The sequence below is a fragment of the Oryctolagus cuniculus genome, chromosome 7 (genome assembly GCF_051225735.1).
Source record: "Oryctolagus cuniculus isolate XC-2025 breed Fujian yellow rabbit chromosome 7, ASM5122573v1, whole genome shotgun sequence".
Taxonomy (NCBI): Eukaryota; Metazoa; Chordata; class Mammalia; order Lagomorpha; family Leporidae; genus Oryctolagus; species Oryctolagus cuniculus.
The window spans coordinates 52,845,496-52,862,255 of NC_142873.1; the positions used below are offsets into that span (position 1 = coordinate 52,845,496).

At 41.7% G+C, this 16,760-nt stretch overlaps 1 protein-coding gene across 2 annotated transcripts in view; it reads left to right on the forward strand.

Annotated features, from left to right (window-relative positions):
• The window catches only part of SPAG17 (sperm associated antigen 17), a 285,936-nt gene that overhangs the window by 61,103 nt on the left and 208,073 nt on the right, over positions 1 to 16,760 (forward strand). Inside the window, exon 4 of one of the 2 annotated variants that reach the window (XM_051857350.3) lies at positions 7,056 to 7,187. The exons of the other annotated variant lie outside the window; for it this stretch is intronic. Within the exon in view, the coding sequence (XP_051713310.3) occupies positions 7,056 to 7,187 (132 nt within the window). The remainder of the gene's footprint in view (positions 1 to 7,055; positions 7,188 to 16,760) is intronic. 2 annotated transcript variants of the gene reach the window in all.

Genomic DNA, 16,760 nt, shown 5'->3' on the forward strand with positions numbered 1-16,760 from the left:
TTAGATAGAAGTAGTAGTCATCAATATTGCTTTTAAAGTGCAAATTAAAATGTTAGATTCTTTTTTTTTTAATTCTTCAATGAGCACAAATCTGTTTTGGGAATGTTTTTAGATATTGAGTATCTTTGAATAATCTTGCACATCACCAAGTGCCTGTAAACATACTTCCTCTGTGCACCCAGACACACACATACACATGCACACCCATACATACACATGTATTCCCAGCATGCACCACCCACTCCTCCTCCATATCGCACAGGTGCACTCACAGGTCCCAGATCTCACTCCCCAGAGCAGCGCCTCCTTTGTCTTCGCTCCTCCCACAATACAGAGACACTTTCCCACCCTTGTTCTGCCCACTCTTCCTACTCTCCCCCCTCCCCACCCTCACCCCCACCTGCCCCAATGCTTTTGTCCCTGGCTAGAGGGAGGTGGCCATGTTCCATATTCACTTCAGAGCCTTTCCTTGGAGTGACCCAGTGATGAAGTATAACAGCCACTGCGAGCAGTGACACCCTAGGTGCTGCTCTCATGCCCTTGGCTTCCAAGCACCACAAAAGCTGTGACTGTGTTCACCTTGATTCAGAACCCAGCCAAGGACATGCCAAGTTTTCAGGCTGGAGAAAATAATGGCTTCTTATCCTAAATTCTGACCAAAGTACCCATGGCTGAATTCTTGACATGACTTGGAAAGTCACCAGTCTGTCTCGTTCCACAATAGGGACTAAAATCTCAAAGTACAGCCAACTCCCAGGTATAGAATTTCCCTTTGCATCCAAAGTGAGCTACCAAGTTGAATCTCTTCTATTTCAGTGACAGGAAGGACTTAGAAAGCCAAAAGGCACTGGGCCGCTGAAAGCAGGAGGGGCATAGCAGGGGGGAACAAAAGCATCAGGAACAAGCCAGAAGCAAACTGCACCCTTCCCATTGCTCCATTAAAGCTTTCATGCATACAAGGGCAGAGTTCCTGAGAGGAACAGACACCTCAGCCTCAAAGCCACAGAGTTCCATCCTTCAGCATCGTGCCAGTCGAAGTGAACCATCTTTATTTAGTGCGTGCTAGCACCTCCTACATCAGTAACATGTACCAGGAATGATGCTGAATAGATATCTTTCCTTGCCGTTTTGGGGCGAAAAGCAAAGGGACAAGGTGCTGGGATAAGTTCATGAACTTGATTTTAAATAGGATACTAGTTTTCTACTTTTCACTGTCATATAGACCTATCCTGACCCAAACAACAGCCACTGGCCAAGTGTGGCTATTTAAATTAAAATTTTTCATCACTTCTCGGCCTTTTGACTAACATCAAGTATAAATTTAAATTTTAATCAATTAAAAATGAAATTGAAAATTCAGTTCCTCAATCTCACTAGCAATATTCAGATACTCAATAGTCACATGTGAGTAGTGGCTACCATATTGTACCATACAGATCACAGAAAAATCTATCAGTACTATTATAAACAAAGATAGAAAAGTAGATGACTACCTGGCATTAATAATAGCTGTGGGGAAACAATTTCTATTATATAATGTTTGTGAGAACAAAAGTGCTACTACCAAAACCACACATGTATTTAATAGGAAAAAAAACTGAAATGTCCATCAGTAGGGAACTAGTTAAGTGACCAAAACACCCATACAATGGCAACTGTACTCTTACAAAGTACACACATAAGCAAAACGTGTCAGCATAGAAAGCTGTCCTGGGAGACCTCCTTATGCAGAAACACAAGCTACAAATCACTTAATATGAATAGCACAATCCCACGTGCATTAAAATACAAAACAGATACACCTATGTTTGGGTAAACATGTACAGGAAGTAGGATACATGGAAATTAATTTACCATGATTACCTCTGCAAAGTGGGAATGGTGTACGCATGGGTTGGGGCAGTGTTTTCTTTTCACGATACACTTCTGTAGCAGTGAGACTCTGTAACCTGGAGGAAGGGAAAATACATTCTTAATTTCAACTGATCCCATAGTAAGGAATGAGCCACCCAAAATAATGATACAAAAAAAAAATAGAAGTTAGATTTTCTGTGTGTCAAAAGCCTGTTGCTGGGCCGGCACCATGGCTCACTTGGTTAATGTGGCACCGGCATCCTATATGGGCGCCGGGTTCTAGTCCCAGCTGCTCCTCTTCCAGTCTAGCTCTCTGCTATGGCCCGGGAGTGCAGTGGAGGATGGCCCAAATGCCTGGGCCCCTGCACCCCATGGGAGACCAGGAGGAAGCACCTGGCTCCTGGCTTTGGATTGGCACAGCGCCAGCCGTGGCAGCCATTTGGGGGGTGAACCAACGGAAGGAAGACCTTTCTCTCTGTCTCTCTCTCTCACTGTCCAACTCTGCCTGTCAAATAAAAAAAAAAAAAAAAAAAGCCTGTTGCTGAGCCTCGTGCCAGTCTGGACTGAGTCGAGCTTCAGGTTATAGATCCTGCTCCTGTTTGTTAAAGTCTTTATGTATCCAAAGCATTCCTACTGCACAAACCCAAAGAAAATGGCTTAGGCGTGAAGTCATAGTTTGTGAATTATCAAAGAAGGCTCTGAAATCAAAGGATTCTTTTAGGGGAATCCCTGGCTGTTTTAGCTCCTGAAGAGAAAACCTTCCCCCCTGACCACCCCTCCCCACCCCACCTGCTCTCTGCCTCACTCAGCCACACCTTACTCTCTCCCACAGCACCTCCCTCACAAAGCCTGTTTCAGGTAAGAGAAATGCAGACCTCAAATTGTTATACTCCCTAGAACTCATCTGGAATTGGAAGTGCAGCAAGCCAAGCAAAGATTCAGACTGCTCCAGGAGCCCCTCTGTGGGCATGCCAGGGGAATCAGACCTCATGGGATGGGTTGTGCTCTATCTGCCTATTTATCTCTGGGTTGTGCTCTATCTGCCTATTTATCTCTCTATCACTGTCTCCCTGTCTTATGTATATAAGCACACACACATGCATGTGTGTACAAATGTTCATATGTGTGTACACATATACATACCAGTCTGATATATAAGCACATATACGTGCACGGATGTGTTTGTGTATCTGCACATGAATACATACATCTCTGTCATATACATAAGCACATATATGTGCATGCCTGTGTGTATATATGTATACCCATGTGTACATACATATCTATCAGTTTGCTTTATATACATAAGTACATTTACTTGTATGCATGCATACATATATACATTTGGCCTCCATGGAATGTGTAGAGCAATTCTTTTTTTTTTAAATTTATTTATTTATTTATTTATTTATTTAAAAGGCAGAATTACAGAAAGAGGAGAGGTAGAGAACAAGAGAGAGATCTTTCATCTGTTGGGCCATGCATGAGCCAGGAGCTTCATCTGGGTCTCCCACTTGAGTGGCAGGGGCCCAACTACTTGGCATTAGCAGGGGGGGCTGGATTGGAACTGGAGCAGCTGGGACTCGAACCAGCACCCATTTGGGATGCCGGTGTTGCAAGGTTAACCTCTACACCACAGTGTCCGTACATGCTCGTGCTTGCTAATGTGAAGTAGTAACAGAGTGTGCTCCTGTCTGTGGAAGGGCCTGATTCTGGGGCAAGGAAGGAATGTGACCCATTTGGTAGATTTTTTTTTTTATTATTATTATTAAGTCATTAGATGGTGTAAGTCTTTGAGCCAGGTCAGTGATAAAGAGGGAAATGTTATTATGTCCTGGTGTGCTGAGAATCACAAACTTCCTAACAGAAAAATAAAGAGTACCCAGAACCCCACAGTCAGTGACTTCACACAGTAAGATAGAAACACGCCTTCCTGCCTCCACTACACTCCTAGAGGCTTGTTCTTTTCTGCCGCAGTCCTTCCCAGAACCGAACACCTGCCATCACCTGGCCTGGCGCCCCTGCCACCAGCGCTGCAGGCCCCTCTGGCGGAGATCCGACCTGAGGAGCTTCAGGGGACACGTGCGCCTCGCTTGCCGACAGTCTCTCCCACCCACAAGTCTCATTTACCCATGAGCCTCGTCTCGCTGGGAGTTTCTCACCCATGCCAGGCATACCCACTTGGCATTTTGACCAGATGGGTCCTCACTCAGGTCTTAACCCACTGAGCACTGCTTTTCTGTCTAGATTGGGAAGTTAAGGTTTCTGTAAATTTTCCCAACTGCTGTGAGCTCACTGTTCTTTTTCTTACGTCCCTCATCACCCCAGAGCAGCAGCCCTTGCCAACCTGCATCCCAGCACACCACACACATGCACAGGGTCACAGGTGTGCACGCACTCATCAGCTGTAGCTACTGGACCAATACCCTTTGTGATGCTGGAAGGCTGAAGGTTTGAGGATTCTTTGATTCAGTGCGAGCATGGCAGGGGCGGGGAGGCCTTTCCGGAATGTTATGTGAAGAGGTACCTTAGCTCTTAAATTCTGTCTCTATTTCATTTATTTTTTTTTTCCTCCTCAAAGACTTACCCTTCAAATAAAGATCCTTGGAGGGCGTGATTTTCCTCGGAGACCGAGCCACTGGGTAACTGCTGAGTGGAACTGTGAATTATAGAGTGTGAGGAGAAAGAATTGTTAGTGGAAATTAATTTCCAAACGCCTTTCTTTTTCTGCTTCCCGTGGGGATGACCCGCATACCAGGAAAATTCTCAGACCTGGGTTTTGAGTTCAGCGTGGGCTTTCGGTTTCATTAATTATCCTGAGGATCCTTCGTGTCATTCGAATGTAGCATTGGTGGGAAGTCAAGTCTCTGCAGAGCAGCGCTGGCCTCTCCCAGGGCTAAGGGTCCCCTTCCCTGGGTGCGTCTGGTATGGAGTCTGCCTCCAGGTGGGCCACCCCGGGGCTGCTGGGAGAAGGGTGCTTCCCCAGGGCCCTCCTGGACACTGCCTTGCCCACACCTACACTCACTCTGTGTCCATGTGCTGTGAGAGCCCCAGTGACACCCCAAACACGTCCCCCGTCTCCCTGCAGCAGGCCAGGACATCACGGCACCCTGTGATTTCTGTTTGAAACCGAGCACTCTACAGACAGTTTTAGGCAAACCAGAAATAATTTTTATGGCCTGCAAAATACCTTTCTCGTAGGATGTCTTGTGCTTTGAGTACATTTTAACAGAGTGAGGTCACATTCATGGACTCCTGGAGACAAGAGAGCAGCTCCAGAGACATCTCATCCATCACCGTGACGCCAGGCAGGCTTCCCCCAGGCCCCCCGACACAGGTGAACATCCTGTTTTCACAGATCGTCAGCCCCTCCTGGGTAGCCCATCCCTGTGCTGCCTGCCTTCCAGTGTTTTCCTTGTCTCCACCCCAGACTGCTGTGAGCTTTAAAAATCCAAAGTTGAATATTTTGAATCAGACGTCACAAGGCAGCCTGAGTGTCAGCACACTGTTTAGCTGGCATTTGGGGGAAAAAAAAAAAAAAAGAAAAGAAATCTGTTTCAAACCAAACATTGACACCTACGCTTGGGGTTGGACCCAACCTGACAGCTGTCCTTCTACAGCAAACGCCTGACTGGCAGCCCCCTTGGGATTCCCTTCCGTCATTTAATGGTCACGTGCGGCAGGTCTTCCCACTCCCAGAGATCACAACCATCGTGTCCCTTTTCCCAAAGTGTGCTCGCTGGAGCGGAACCAGCACACAAAACAGGGCACTGTGTTCCCTGGCGAGCGCTTACTTAGACACGCATGCCGCTTTCTGACACTTGGTTGGTGCCTTTGGTTTCCAGACGTGGCAGTTTTAAAGGAATCCTTTCCCCGACTTTCCCCTCCTGCGATGTCACGGGGGTTGGGGGGGTAGGGGGGGGCAGCAGTATGGACTCTGAGAGGTCCAGTTACATTTTGGCATAGGATCAACCACGGGGCATTCTGCAGTTAGAAGCAAAATAAGCACCGCCCTCCCTCGCCTATTTCCCTTGGCAAACTGGAAAGTCCAAAGGAACTGCACCAGCCAGGAAAGCCCTGACGAAGAGCTGGCATAAGCCTCAGAGAAGACACAGCCCCGTGAGATGCAGGGTGCGCGATCATTGTCTGAGACCGAGGGCCTGAAATTGACACCATATGTGCCCCGAGGAGTGATTGCTGCGAGGGGGCGAGGGGCGGGGGAGAAAAGCAACATGTCAGAACATTTTAGTAACACCTAATTCATCCCGAGGTTATAAATAAATATGATGCTCGCTTAAAAAACAAGTCGAAAAATACTTTAACTGGATTACTTCTGTGACAGTGCTTCAGGCAAAGGTGAGCTTTATTAGGGAGACAGCATGAATAAAGAGAAACACATAACAACTTTTTGTGGTATATTTTACGTGATTTTATTTTTTTTGCAGTAAATAAAGTGGTTATAGGGCTCCAAGGAAAAGGGCCCAGATGTTAGAGAGTTGTGTGAAATTCAGGGGAAACAAGCTGTAAAAAACACAGCCATAAAACAGGCTGTCAGTGCCACACATCTGGACAATACAGCTGTATGTTCCTAGTGGCTGTCGTCACCCAAGGAAAACTCAATAACCTTATTTCACCCCAATTAGGCCGCATACCAACAGGATCAGCATTGAGTTGCAAGGGGGAGCAACATTCATATGGCGCCTCTGTGTCAAGCAGCTTTTATCTTTCATTTGAATTTGGTCACCAAGAAATAAAAGGCTGCTAACATCGTCATTTCCACTATTATAAAACCCTATTTAATTTATAACGTCCTCATAAGTCAGAGTTTGACAGTTTGGACTACTGGCTATGCCAAACAACAATAGACTTTTCTGTAGTGTGAAACTGACCCATCAGTCATCTGAACACGCGGCCCTGCCTCTCTCTCGCATCCTCTGTTGGGAGCCTGAGCCTGACACCATTGTGGAAAGCCCTCTGCCTGTCTGGAAGAACATACTGATATTCAGACAACCCGGTCCATTGCCGGTGCAGGGGAAATGCTGCATTTTTGCCCCCATCATCATCTTTGGCCAGCAATGAGGCACTGTTAGTAAGGCAAATATCCCAAGACGTAAAACACTCTTTCATCTTTTTTCATCACCGACAGACTGTGCCACAGGTTCTAAGCTGTCACTCTTCCCAATCATTGTGTTCCTTCACAGGTGTTAATGGCAGCAAAAACAATTATGGATAGTGGAGAGAAATTAGCCTTACCACTGATAGGAAAACTCTTAAAATTTCAACTGCTCCAGATTAAATTCAGGGACCAACTGCGAGGGGACAACGAAAAGAAGGTACTGTACACCATCGTGGGTTTTCTAATGGAGGGCAAGCAGTGAGTGGAAGGGGGCCAGGTTTCTCAAGGTCACTTCCTGTCTTCATAAACCTACCATGAAGTGGTGCCGGGCAAATTCAACTGTCCCCTTGACTTCTCAAGGGCAAGGTTCTCCAAGTCTACTGGAGGAGTTAGAAGTCTGTTAACAATAAGCCACCGTACATTTAAAAATGACAGTCTCCAGGGCATATGCTCAAAATTGTACCTATGGTAGTATACGAGGGTACTTGCAAAAGGATTTTTGAAATCTATGCACAGTTTTTTTTCATAATACACACTTTTATGGATATTTTTGAAGAGCTCACATATGCATGGATCTCAAGTGTTTTTGCACCAAAATAAACTTATCTTTTAATTTAATTTTGCACAAGCTTGTTGAAAGAGCTTCATATTCATATAATAGCCAAAGAGAGAGCCAGGGAGAAGATGGGGGAGTCAGGAGAAGTGAATATTAAAAAGGGAGTGAGGAGGGCTCATGGTCAGTTTTTAACTATGTTAATTAAATATGTTATATTCAATAGGAGTGCCTATTAAAATATTAGGCATATTTGTACCTTTGTAACAGTGAGAATATTTCACCAGCAGCCCATCACTCTACTCCCATAGTTTCGTCAATTTCTTCACATGTGGGCCTTCATTTAATTTGCCCATGGAAGTCAGTCTGTGTGTTTTCCAGATTCATATTTGTACCTAAAAAGTATCTTAAAATACTTTTTACAAAGTAATGCCAGGTTCAAATCTATTTGCTATGATAATTACTTAAAATTAGAGATGTATCAATGCTGATGTACTTTTTGGAAACGCAAATGTTTTTGTATATAGATGTCAAATGTGTGTGAGTGTATATGTGTGTGTATATAAAATTATCATGTGAAGTTGGTTCTTTATATTCTGAAATGGAAGAGGGAAAATCATAGAAGAGAGAGGACAAAGGAAAAGCAATCGATTCCATGGGGCCTGCGCTGTGGCACCGTGGGTTAATGCCCCAGCCTGAAGCACCGGCATCCAATATGGGTGCCGGTTCAAGACCCGGATGCTCCACTTCCAATCCAGCTCTGTGCTATGGTCTGGGAAAGCAGTACAAGATGGCCCAAGTCCTTGAGCCCCTGCACCAGCATGGGAGACCCAGAGGAAGCACCTGGCTCCTGGCTTCGGATTGGCATGGCTCCAGCTGTTGAGGCCATTTGGGGAGTGAACCATCGGATGGAAGACCCCTCTCTCTCTCTCTCTCTCTCTCTGTGTGTGTGTGTGTGTGTGTGTAACTCTGACTTTCAAATAAATAAATACTTTAAAAAAAGAAAGGCAGGCTTATTAAAAAAAAAAAAAAGAAAAGGAATAGATTCCAATAAGACCTTCATCTTTGCAAGACCCCCAAAACCAGGCTTGAGCTGCTGATGGTATAATTGTAAACAACAGTAATATAGGGCTTTAGGTTTGTCAAAGAAGTTTCTTATATGGCATTTTCCTAGAGTGGCATATGTTGTCCCCAGGAAAGTTCTGTTTGTGTGAACATAGACGATAGTATAGATTCTACCTATTGAACCCCTTTCCAGCACACACAGGAGAGGTGTTCCTTATGAAATTGTCAGGGAAGTTAAGACTTGGCAAAAGAAAAATTGGAAAATTTCACACTAGTATAGAAACATATCTCTTCTTGCATCTTTAAATTCCAGTGCCATATGGGAATCTGAATTATAGAAAGTAGACTGTGAATCTTGCAAACAAATTTCCTGCACCTTCTATGTGCTCTGTGTTTTCCACAGCACCTACAAATAGTGTTTTTAGGGAACATCAACTTATATGCCACCTATAAGTCAGAAATTGTTTATTACAGGAGTAGGTTATAAATTCCAGTAACAAACTTTAAGTTAAAAAAAAGAATGGAAAATCCTGATAGCACAGGAAAATTTGTCATTCTTACAATGACATAAAGATATTCCTTCAATATTATTTTTCTCAGCATTTATTTAAATTGTGAACTATAATAAGACAGTAATTCTGAATATATGAAAGTAATCTTTATTTGTTGAAAATCTTAGAGTCCTAAAGAATTGGAGCTTGGACTTCAGACATTGAAAAAAAAAAAAAGTCACTGGACCCAGAAATGCAATAAGAGAACTCCTTCAGCAATTGAGAGCCAACAATTACATAATTTAGTGTCTTCATTATTTTGGGATCCCAAAGCACCAACCTCAAATTTCTGAGTCAAAACCATTTGAGTAGGTGCTAAATAAATTGCTGAAAATGGATTGGAATGGAATCCTGTCTAGAAAATTCTCTCAGAAAAGGCAAAATGGAGTTCCCTGCAGGATGATAAAATCTGTGTACATTTTGACAGCATTGCCCAAGAGGTCAGGCAGAACAATAGAGTTGAGTGCCTGTCAGCCAAGCAGTTTGGCAGAAAGCAAAGTAAGCGCAAAGTATGGAAAGCTGATAACATGCTGTGGAGTAGCAAATGAAGAGAAGAGAAGAACTGTTTGCTCCAACTCTTCCTCTCTCCTAGCCTAGAACAGGATGCTGAGGCTGCTACCAGAGGATAAACTGCGTCTGCAGCTTCCTAACCTCGACACGAAATCTGTGAGGATGATTTCTTTCAAATGTTTATTAAGGATCATTGCTTACATCTACACAACCCACAGAGTGTTTTCTTCCTCTTCTCTTCAATTTTTGGAATTGTAATTTTAAGAATGAATGCTTTAAAAATACCCATAGTAATAATTATAGAAAACATTAAAGATAAGGTGAAGACAGAAATTACCAATATAATTAGGTTCCTGTTCTTTTCCCCCCAATGGAACAGATGTAGTGTATTACTATATATTTGATCCTGTTTTAAGCAATAAGCTTTTCTTAAAAATAAATGGTTAACAATATAATTCCAATTGCCAAATACAGTAAAGATGTCATCTTTTACTCAACTAATCTTAATAACTTCAGCATTTTATCTGAGCTGTACTTAACATTGCATTTGCTTTCTATTTTGCAAGCAACTTGATAGTTAATTAACATAAAAAATAAAAAGAAAGATATTTTAAGAATGATTTTAAAATCTTTAGCATACGAATTTCTGGGACAAAAATATTGACCTCTAGTTACAAAAAAATTGAATCTACTTGAAAGTATTTATTTATTAGGAAATGCCTTATTGATTACTTCCAAATATATATACCAAAAAATGAAGCATATTTCTATATATTTTAACATTTCAGAATTTCTGAATATGACTTCTCTCATACAATAACCCCATCATTATTAATCTGTTGTTAATTCATTAATTCAACAAACATTTTTTGAAACAAACCTTTACAGAAACAATATACTGGGCATATGTTTTCTCATAATTTTAGTCATAGTTTCAAAATAAATCCCTTGTCTTTTATTCTGCTTATGCTTTAATTTAGTCATTACCTGAATTCTATATTTTCACTCACAATTCTACTTCATTTTAACTCCAACTTTTTTGTTATGTATTAATTTTGAATATGTATTAAATACCAAAAAACTTAATTAGGAGTCAAAATATTTTATCTGTATTGAGAATTCTAACAAAACATTTCATGACCAAAAAAATGAAAAGTGGTTGTAATGTAAAAAAAATCATTATCCATTTAAGTGACTGGCCAATTTAAATCTGATCTGATCTTCCTCTAAGTTGAGCTTAGAACATTTGTGTAGCTTTGAAGAAAAGATCCAAATATATTATAACTCTGCTTTTAATTTATGTATTCAAATAACCAGTGCATACTTTCTTGGATTTTTAGGAAGCATATTTTTTATATAAAAGAAGAACAATTCTTTCTCTTTCAAATTTATATGTTTAGTCAAGTGATTTTTCTGATGTACCAGAATTGTAAAGCTGCAAATTAAAAGTGCCTAAAGTTTGATGATACATCATGAGGAAGCCACAAACAACCTTCTCTGAAGCTGGATGAAGAGAAATTAGAGTAGCTTTCGCAGACATTTTCCAGCTCACTCCAGCCGAAACCCCGAAACACTGGAAACCAGCCAATGTAATGCCATTTTTCTGTGTGTGTTTTGTTTTAAGAGAAAAGCCATAGGGACATACCAGGAAATTACAGGCTGGTTAGTTTTGATTCAGTTGCGGTTAAAATCTTCAAAAACTATTTTAAGAAATCAAACAGAGGAAGAGCAGGAGCTTGGTTTCAAGGGACCTGCGTGGTTTCAGGAAAGGAATAACTTGCCTCACTAACTGGATAGAATTCTTGAGGATGGATTATCGAAATGAGGACACTACCAATATGAATGTTGGATCTAAAGAGTCTCAAAACCCAACAACTGAGAGACAACAATACATGGCTCCCCGGCTGGCTTATGTATAAAATTGAGTAGTGCTTTCCTCATTGGTTTGCTTTTAATTAATTAAAATATTTTACGGGCTTCAAGAAAAATTTAAAGAAATACACATTTTAGAAATAAAGAACCACGGTTGTAGCAGCTAGTAATTATAGCTACCATTAATGACTGGCACCATCGCCACCCATTTGCATGCATTTTTAATGACTCTGTGAAGTACAGAATATTCCCAATTTGCAGATGGGGAAACTGAGAGTGTGGAAAGGTCAGTATTGTTTCCAAGGCCAAACAGTCACTCTTGCTGGTGGAGCTGAGCTTCAAATCCAAACTGCCAAGACTCCCACGTTCTCAACCATCATGCTTACCCCTCCCAAGTGTGTCTCAGTAATTATGAAACGACAACTTTGGCTCACAATCAGTAGCGTATCTGCCCAGATATGTTTTTCTGTACAAACAAAGGCTCTGCTCGGTGATCTTCCAGCAACAATTAGGTCCTGCCGATTACATTGCATTCAACATCATGAGGATAAAAGGTGTAGACAGTGGTCAAGGAAAGGAACAAAACTCACCAAATATAAAGGCCTCAGAATTAACCAAGCACAGATTTCTAAGGGAATCCTGACTTAATTTCCAGTTCCACCCAGAAATGAGCCAGTCTTTAGAGGAATCTCTTAGAACTAGACTTGCTGAGATTATTCTGAATATCTTCATACCGTCCTCTTGCCCTTCTTGGTGAGGTGGCGTGACAGTAGCTGATCTGAAGCTAAAGCAGTGTGCTCTCAGAGTCACATAGGAGCATACAGGTAGCAAACATGTGGACATCTGGCCCAGCCCTTCACTACCACCACCAGCACCACCACCTCTGCCACCACCACCTCACAGACATGCCGTGTTCTGATTCTATGAATTAGGAATTCCCCCCTGAAATACATTCTGGGTAGTTATTTCCTACGCTGTGGCAGCTCTCTAGAGAAACAAGTTCCTAACTCAACTTCATGCATTATATTCTTTTATTCAGTAGAGGAACAGAAATGAGAATGAGAGGGTAGAGATCGAGGAGGTAGGGTGAGAGGTAAGAAACAAAATGAACAGAAAAGGAAAAGCATTCACAATGCCATAACCTTATTAAAAGTGAAGTCAACATTTTGGTGTGTTTCCCTGCTGTTTCTTTCTGCAGATTTGTTCATTACAAGAAGTAATCATTGTAAAAAAAATATTTAAAATCCAATCCATATTTTTTCAGTTAAAATTTATCATAATTTTTACTCAGCACACTATCCAAAATGACCATATCATCATTGTTGGTTATGAGATATCCTATTGACAACCATAACTTTCTTTTTTTTTTTTTTTTTTTTTTTTTTTTTTTTTGACAGGCAGAGTGGACAGTGAGAGAGAGAGAGACAGAGAGAAAGGTCTTCCTTTGCCGTTGGTTCACCCTCCAATGGCCGCCGTGGCCAGCGCGCTGCGGCCGGCGCACCGCGCTGATCCGATGGCAGGAGCCAGGAGCCAGGTGCTTCTCCTGGTCTCCCATGGGGTGCAGGGCCCAAGCACCTGGGCCATCCTCCACTGCACTCCCTGGCCACAGCAGAGAGCTGGCCTGGAAGAGGGGCAACCGGGACAGAATCCGGCGCCCCGACCGGGACTAGAACCCGGTGTGCCGGCGCCGCTAGGCGGAGGATTAGCCTATTGAGCCGCGGCGCCGGCCGGACAACCATAACTTTCTAACTTTCAAATATTTTTTCATAATAAGTAATGCAATTTGTAGTGTAGATTCTCCTTTATTGTGAATAATATCCTTAGCATAGATTTATAAAACTGGATTAATTGGGCCAAAAATGTCCCTGCAGTCTCATACTTCCAAAGTGGGTTCAATGATCATTTATACTCAATTCTTCATAAAAAAAAGTTAAAAAAAGACCCCTTTGTCTAGTCAAATAAACTTGGAAATCACTTGAGTATTATATGCAACTCTTACAGAGTTTGTAGCATAATATCTGGTTAAAGATGAATGGGTTTTATGAAAATAAATATTTAATGTCATTTAACCTACTATTTCTCGAGCTTTTATTTAACCTCATAGGTTTTTTTTTCAGCCCATCTTGTGGGTTCCCACCATCTGGGACCAGCAGAATAGATGTTTTATCAGACTGAGTGATGTCTTAAAGAAGAACTGGAGTAAACCTTAGGACACACAGTTTCTCATAAACCACATCATAATGGAGTGAGTCACACTTTCATGAGCAGGTTTTCCTCTCTTTTTCTTAATAATATCATGATAAGAATCATAGGCTGCATCATATATGAAACAGAAAGTTATACATAAATATGTAGATTCATCATTAGCTGTAAGAATCACACGAAATACAACCATTTACTACCAGTCCCACGTGCTGAAGAGTAGAATGAATAATTGTGAATATCATTTGAATTGTTACATCAAAAAGTCATTTAGAAATAAAATACAGCCTAAGATGTTTTGAACTATCAAATAACTAACTAGGTTGTCCCACTAGAAGAGGAAAATTCTTAATCTGTATAATTATTACATGTTAAACATTAATCTTTTTAGGGAAGATGTTTAAGGCAATGGAAATGCTAAGTAGCCAGATTTGTCCATTAATCATTGTATACATGTATTTATGTACCCCATAAATATATACAAATAAAATAATAATAAAGGAAAAAGAAAAAATTGAGAATAATTTGAGAGTAAGGATTCTAGGTAGATAACACTTGATACTCAACTGAGTATGTGAAGTGCTAACACATTTTGTTTTCAGCTATTGCTAAGACAAGAACCCCACATCTGCTATGTGACTTAATTGGTTAAGAAATCTCTTTGCTGATCCAAAGCCTCCTCATAATAGGTGGCATCCAGATGCTTTCTGTACATACTGCATTTTAAAGAAAATGTATTCTGTGACAAACTTGACTCTTCATATGCTGGGGAACATATGTTCCACATACATGCTAGAGAGAGGGACTCTTTGGATGCTCCCTTCCCAAATTTTTGCCTTGAATTGGGAAGAGTTCCGTCTGAGTTGTTTAAGTTCTAAGCAGATAACCATAGTATAGGAACATGCAGGCTATGCTTTCCAGAAGCAACAAAGACCAGAGAAATAGCTTGTGTGAGCCAAGTTTAGTTGAAGATTTAGGGGGTCAGCATTGCTAACCTAATACTCTCCTAATCTGAATCACTCCCTACTCAATCTGCGAGTCCCAAGACATAAACCCGTACATGAGGGGGACTTAACACAGAATGTGAAGGAAAGGGAAGGAAAAATAGGAGCTGATTTTCCTATGATTGATGCTGGGTAGAAAAGGATGCTTCACCTTTGAACAAGGTAGATTTCTAGAGGCCAAGCAGTCAATCATTGTCCAGAGCAAGAAGGGCAAGGGACTGTCTTGTTTCACTTTAAGCATGGAGGTTGGGAGGAATGAGGAACAGACTGAATGTGTAGACCACCACTGAGGTCAGCCATGGTAGAGCCAAAGGGACTGGATGGGCAAGGAACATGTGTAGAAATCCACCAGGGACATCTCTGCCTGGAGTCCAGGAGGACCTAGGTACTTTTGTCTGCTTCCATTCTGTGCTGTGGATTCTCTGTGCTCTAGAGAATTCTTCCTCTACCTCAGACATTCTTTGCTTACTAATACTTTTTTAAAATTCTACCAACTGAAGACCCATTACTGTCAAATAGAAAGTACAAGACACTAAATATGTAGAGAGAACAATAACAATTATGTTAAAATTATGCATAAGATTAACTTGAAAGAATGCATTAAATATCTTCCACATCCATCTTCTCTGAGTGGTGGAATTGTGGTGACTATCGTTAAGCTCTATATATTTTTTCCAGTTTTTCAAATATTATATTTTTATAATGAAGAGAATTCATGAAAGACATGAATCAGAATTTACAAGGGTCCTATTTAAAAATACAGTTGTGAAAGTGAAGGACGTAAATTTTGATCATCTCAATGTTAAATGAAAATTAGCTTAGAAGGTGTATTGCTCCAGTCTCCTAGGTTTGGTTAAAGGGATGCAAGACAGAAAGAAAGGGAGAGAGAGCGGGTGCCGTGGATCAATAGGCTAATCCTCCACCTGCGGCGCTGGCACACAGGGTTCTAGTCCCGGTCGGGGCGCCAGATTCTGTCCTGGTTGCTCTTCTTCCAGTCCAGCTCTCTGCTGTGGCCCGGGAGTGCAGTGGAGGATGGCCCAAGTCTTTGGGCCCTGCACCCGCATGGGAGACCAGGAGAAGCACCTGGCTCCTGCCTTCGGATCAGCATGGTGCGGCGGCCATTGGAGGGTGAACCAACAGAAAAGGAAGACCTTTCTCTCTGTCTCTCTCTTACTGTCCACTCTGCCTGTCAAAAAAAAAAAAGGGGGGGGTGGGGAGAGAAAGGAGAAGGAGCTGGTGGAATGGAAGAGCAGTTGAGGAACATAAAATACTCTGGTGAAACGACAGAGCATGAAGCATCCAGGAAGTGTTATGCAGCCCCTGGGAAGACAGAGTAGAGGGAGGGTAGACATGCATGGAAAACAAGTTGGGAGAGCATCAAAGACTAGTATTGACAAGAGAACCATGGAAATAAAATGAGTTTAGGATTTAGAATTAAACCAGCTGTGTATCTACCACAGCTGTGGATCAAAGACAAACAGTGTGTCTTCAGTTACACAGTAGGAATAAACCTACCCATCTCACATGTTGCTTTGTGAAATCAAAAAAAAGATGATGTTTGTAAAGCACCTCTCCTACTGCGTAACAATACTCTGCTACTAGAAGTTGCCTCTTACTTTGAATATTTGGTTGTGTAGTCATCTTCTCTCTAGAATCCCAAGAAACCCCACAAGAGAAAGGGTCTGGGAATTCCTGAACTTCCAAAATTCCATCCTTTGCTAAAGATGCTCCAGAAGGATGAGACCTACGTGGCTGCACCGGCTCTCCTATACAACCTGGGAGAGCCAGCAGGGCCAGAGTGCCCCTGACTATCTTACTTGGAGGGGATTGGAGGAAGGTGCAAAAATGCCACTGTTTATAAATTTCCATTGTACTTAATAAATATCTGTAGCATGATAAAATGAATGAATAAGTGAATGTGTAAATTAATAAGTGTGTATTCCAGATAAACTTTAGAATGATTTAATCTAAAATAGTTTCTTCTTTTCCAATCAAAAGACTGCTCTGGGATTTTATTTTAAGTTGCAGTCGTG